At 50.4% G+C, this 5,094-nt stretch overlaps 1 protein-coding gene across 1 annotated transcript; it reads left to right on the top strand.

Annotated features, from left to right (window-relative positions):
- Positions 1 to 2,484: 2,484 nt before the first annotated feature.
- Positions 2,485 to 4,555, top strand: Tmt1b (thiol methyltransferase 1B). Its single transcript, XM_051170710.1, has 2 exons — positions 2,485 to 3,075; positions 4,205 to 4,555. The coding sequence occupies exons 1-2, from the start codon at positions 2,578 to 2,580 to the stop codon at positions 4,439 to 4,441; spliced, it is 735 nt and encodes a 244-aa protein (XP_051026667.1). The 5' UTR covers positions 2,485 to 2,577; the 3' UTR covers positions 4,442 to 4,555.
- The last annotated feature ends 539 nt before the right edge of the window (positions 4,556 to 5,094 follow it).

Below are 5,094 nucleotides of genomic sequence, written 5' to 3'. Positions count from 1 at the left end.
ATGTTCTAACACATGCAGCACATCCTGTTGTGACTCGTATCTGGTGACTTCATTTATTTTTTATGGGAATAATAAAACACCTTAGAACTCAAAAGAGCAGCAGGCAGGAGTCACACACGCTACACACAAGTATATTTAACATGAGAAACACACAGGAAGCTGTTAGCCAAAAGCTCTTCGGTCACTCTTACCCATGGCTCCTTGTGGGTGTCCTCATGACCAGCAGAAGCCTAGAAGTCTAATGCAAGCATTTTAACATCCACCCATTTGAAATGCGCAAGTATTGCCTTGGATTACAAGACTGACATTTGCTCTAGCTGTTTATAGACCCTGACCTTTATCCCGATCCTAAGCCTTGCCCCATTCCTGGTGCTCACTGACCCCTGACCCTCCAAATTGAGGACCCAGTCCCAGTCCCTGCCTCAGGCCCACACCTTATGAGATTCCTGGCCTGACCTGCCTCTCCCACCGTTCCACCAAGGAGGTCCACCCTCTGCCCACCCCAGCCTGCCTAACCTTGGCTAGACTTTACTTGAACTCCACAGTTGAAGGGAGTGAGGGTATGAGGAACTGAGGGATGGATGTTTGCTCCGGTGAGGGGAAGCAGCAGCAGATGTGGGTGGACGCCATCTTGTGCATGGCTTTATGAGCACCCAGCAAGAAGCGCAGGTTGTGTGTTCAGGACAGTGGGAAGCCACTGGAAAGTGAATAGAAGAGAGGGTGGAAGTGACCAAGTCTGTCACCAGGCAATTACAGCAGGCCAGCTGGGGAAGGGTCGTGGTCTGGTAGGATACTGTGAGTGGTGATGAAAGAAGTGTGTGACAATACCAAATCAAGAAACAGAGCTGTCGGGGCTTAGGGATAGCTCACATATGTGGAACTGACGGGAAAAGAACATTTGAAAAGGAGTTCTGCCTCCACTTCCTGAGTCCTGGCCTCTAAACCATGTGCTGTACTGTATGCACTTTGTGCAGGACTGGGATTAAAACACATTCTGACTAAGCAAGCACCCTACAACTGAGCCACGTCCTCAGACCAATACTGTATCTGAGTTTTAATTACACATCCTTCAAAAAGAGAAAGAGGGCCGGTGGGAGGACTCAGACAGTAAAGGTCCCTGCCACCAAAGCTGGCACCCGGTGTTAGACTGTTAGACACCAAGAGCCACAGGTCGAGGAAAAGAACTGGTCCCCACAACTTGTCCTTTGACTTCCATATGTGCACTTTGGCATGTGCACAATCACACACATGCAAGCACAAAATGTGGTTTTAACTTTTCTTTTCTTTTTTTTTTTTTTGTTTTTTGTTTTTTGTTTTTGTTTTTTTGTTTGTTTGTTTGTTTTTTTCGAGACAAGGTTTCTCTGTGTAGTCTTGGCTGTCCTAGACTTGCTTTGTACACCAGGCTGGCCTCGAACTCACAGTGATCCACCTGCCTCTGCCTCCCGCGTGCTGGGATTAAAGGCGTGCGCCACCACACCCAGCTCTGCCTGCCTTTCTTTCTTCTTTCCTTCCTCGTCTCCTCTTTTCCTTCTATTTTCTGGGGCCCTGATGCCTTGAACTTGATAGGAGGAGTGAGCTCCAACAAGTGACTTCTAGGGCCGGTTAGACGGCTCAACAAGCAGAAGTGCTTTCTGAGCATGTCTCACGACCTGAGTTTGACCCCCAGAACCTGCACAAAGGTGCAAAGAGAAAACCAACTCCACAAAGCTGTCCTCTGACCTCCACATGTTTACCTTGGTAAACACACACACAAACACACACATACACACACACAGATACACAAACACACACATACACACACACAGATACACAAACACACACACATATACCACACACACACATACACAAACACACACACATATACCACACACACACACATACACACAAACACACACACGCGCGCTCGCATACATGCATAACATACATAAAATTTTAAATATAATATTTAAAGCTTTTTTTTTTTTTCCATTTTAAGCGCCCTCTTTCCGGTGAGGGCCCCGAGCACAGCTGACCAGCACTGAAGCATGTCTCTAGTCCTGGAGTCTTCCTTCCGACCAGGAAGCCCCCTCCTTCTCATGACCAAGCGCCTAACCCTGTACATTCTGTCTGACTACCATGTAGGACAAAGGCATCCTGCTGATTATAAAATATCAGCGGGTGTGGTAGGAAATCCAACCAGAATCTCTATCTTGCACAACCTGGGCAGACCTGAGGACAGTGAGTCAGCTCTGCTCCAAGCCTAATGTGGCTGCCTCCTGCCTCTGGCCTCCTTCCAGCTCCCTCTGAGGCAAGTCAGCATACCCATCTTCCCAGAACACAGAACCATAGGCACAGTCATGATCCCTCACTGATTAAAAAAAAAAAAAAAAAAAAAGCTTGTTGAAGAACCTGTGAGGCTCTCTGATCTGTGCTTCTGGAGGAACTCCATTCACATGCTCCACCCAGTAAAGAGAATTTACCAGGCAGGAGGGCAAGGAGCAAAGTCCTGTCGCAGAGCAAGGGGAGCGTTCTATCTCCCAGACTGCGGGGAGGCAGAAAGCCAGTGTTCCAGGAGACACACCATCTGGAGCTGGCCTCATGGATGCCCTGGTCCCATTTCTGCAGCTGCTGGTGCTGCTCCTGACCCTACCCCTGCACCTGCTGGCCCTGCTGGGCTTCTGGCAGCCCGTGTGCAAAACCTACTTCCCTTACTTTATGGCTATGCTAACAGCCAAGGCCAACAAAAAGATGGAAAAGAAGAAACGGGAACTGTTTAGCCAGATAAAAGATCTTAAGGGGACCTCCAAGAAAGTGGCCCTGCTGGAGCTTGGCTGTGGCACTGGTCCCAACTTCCAGTTCTACCCACCCGGCTGCAAGGTCACCTGTGTGGATCCGAACCCCAATTTTGAGAAGTTCCTGACCAAGAGCATGGCTGAGAACAGACACCTCCAATATGAGCGCTTCGTCGTGGCTCATGGCGAGGACATGAAACAATTGGCTGACCATTCCATGGACGTGGTAGTCTGCACCCTGGTGCTGTGCTCCGTACAGAGCCCAAAAAAAGTCCTGCAGGAAATCCATAGAGTCCTGAGGCCGGTGAGCAAAGTGGGAAGGGTATGAGGCTGGGGAGGGGAACAGAGCATTGGCAACTCCAGAGTTTTAGGACCCTGGGTGAGGAAGCTGATAGAACTCACCATCTGACAGCTGAATACGCCATTAAAGGCCTGTACTGGGATGAGGCATAATTAGGATGCTATGGAGACACGGGGTGTATTGCTTAACTGAGGTGAGGAGATCTGGGGAAGACGCTGAAGGCAGCAAAGTTTAAATTGATATCTGAAAAGTTATCATGGTGTGGAGGAGGTGGGGGTGGGGTAAAAAAAAAAGTCTTCAAGTAGAACTATTAGGGGTTTAGAGTCTGAGAGTTTGAGCTGGGTGTGGGAAGGAAGGAATTTAGGACAATTTCCAAACCTTCTGGCTTGCACAGCTGAAGGGAGAGTGGACAAAAAGTCTGTTTGCTGGAGTGGAAAAACTGTCTGGACAAGTTTTGTCTCAGGGTCTGCTAAGACATCCACGCAGAGAAGCCACACAGGCCATTAGAGTTCAGGTCTGGAAGTCAAGACAAGACGTGGTTTGGAGCATGGCCTCTGGACAGTATATGACCTTTTAGTGGTAATTCGGTATGGTAAATGAATAAACCCCTAGGAAGAGGGCACTGGGGGTGAGGGGGCAAGTGCTTAAGGAAGCCTTGCTGTAGTCAGAACCCCCAGAATCTCAGGAGAGGCTGGGATCACATCCCTATCTAGCCAATGTGTCTAAACCGCAGCCCCAGGTTAGCTGTGGCAGTGGCCCAACACAGACTCATTCATTTATTTAAAATACAGTAAGATTTGTTTTATGACCTTTTTGCAACTTAATCGCAAAGTCGAGGCAGCGTGAGCACGGTAGACACCAGGCATCAATGGGTACGCGTCTAGAAAAGCCTCTAGTTGCTCCTGTTCCCCACAGTACAGTCGTTCCAGTAAGACCTGTTGTCTGTCATGGCCACTCACCCACTAGACGTTCCTTGTGCGCACTGTGAGGAGGGCAGGAGCTAGGCCAGAAGCCCTTACTTCAGAGAGCTCTGACTAGCTGGGTCTGAGAGGGAAGGGAGAGGTGCGGCGAGAAGAGCAGGATAGAGCAGACAACTGACCTACCTCCTTCTTTCCTCCTCCCTCCTCCCCAGGGGGGACTGCTATTCTTCTGGGAGCACGTGGCTGAGCCTCGGGAAAGCTGGGCCTTCCTGTGGCAGCGGGTTCTCGAGCCCACCTGGAAACACATCGGGGACGGCTGCCACCTCACCAGAGAGACCTGGAAGGACATCGAGAGGGCGCAGTTCTCTGAAGTCCAAATGGAACGGCAGCCCCCTCCCTTCAAGTGGCTACCTGTTGGGCCCCACATAATGGGAAAAGCTGTGAAATAACTGTGCCCGAGGAGGACGCCGTCTGCTCTCCCCCTGCCTGCAGCCAGAAGCCATCCCAGTACCTTCTAAGGGTCAGGTAAAGAATGCCAGAACCTCCTCAGCTCTGCCTCAGCCCTTTTCTACTGGGAGGCTTTCTTCCTGCTTTCTCCAGAGGCAGAAAACTACACTGCAAAGCCTTAGAGACTTTGCCCACCTGCCGTCTAGGGCCTCTCTTCTCCTTCTGCCTCGACACCCATGTGCCCCTTGGAACTAGTCACAAGTCAATGCATGTATTCCTGGCCAGGTCACCTCAGCCTCCCCGCTACCCACTCTGTCCCTGGCTTCAGAGGAACAGAGATCAGCAGAAACCCTTGAGATGAGAGAACAGCACTCAATAAAGCATCCAGAGTTCTTATTGCCAAATACTTTTTAATAAATAGACAAAGCCACTAGACTGGTACCACACACTAAGGTCAGAGTACAGGGAAGACCAGAGGGAAAAGCCCCTGAGACAGTGACACGATGTCCTCCCTGACCCTCTGTCTAAGGCACTTTGGGGAAGACAGGTGTTACAGGGAGGGTGAGAGAGGGTGCTCAGGAGCCCTTCCCCCCACACACGCCCTGTCCTGCATCAGGGCCTACCTGCCCTTCCAGCCATGCCCCACAGCCCATCC

Source organism: Acomys russatus, chromosome 28 (assembly GCF_903995435.1).
Source record: "Acomys russatus chromosome 28, mAcoRus1.1, whole genome shotgun sequence".
Classification (NCBI taxonomy): domain Eukaryota; kingdom Metazoa; phylum Chordata; class Mammalia; order Rodentia; family Muridae; genus Acomys; species Acomys russatus.
This window is presented reverse-complemented; position numbering and strand designations above follow the sequence as displayed.

Coding starts and splice junctions, on each gene's coding strand:
- Tmt1b (XM_051170710.1), top strand. CDS start 2,578: ATGGATGCCCTGGTCCCATTTCTGCAGCTGCTGGTGCTGCTCCTGACC. Junction 3,076..4,204: donor TCCATAGAGTCCTGAGGCCG/GTGAGCAAAGTG, acceptor CCTCCTCCCCAG/GGGGGACTGCTATTCTTCTG.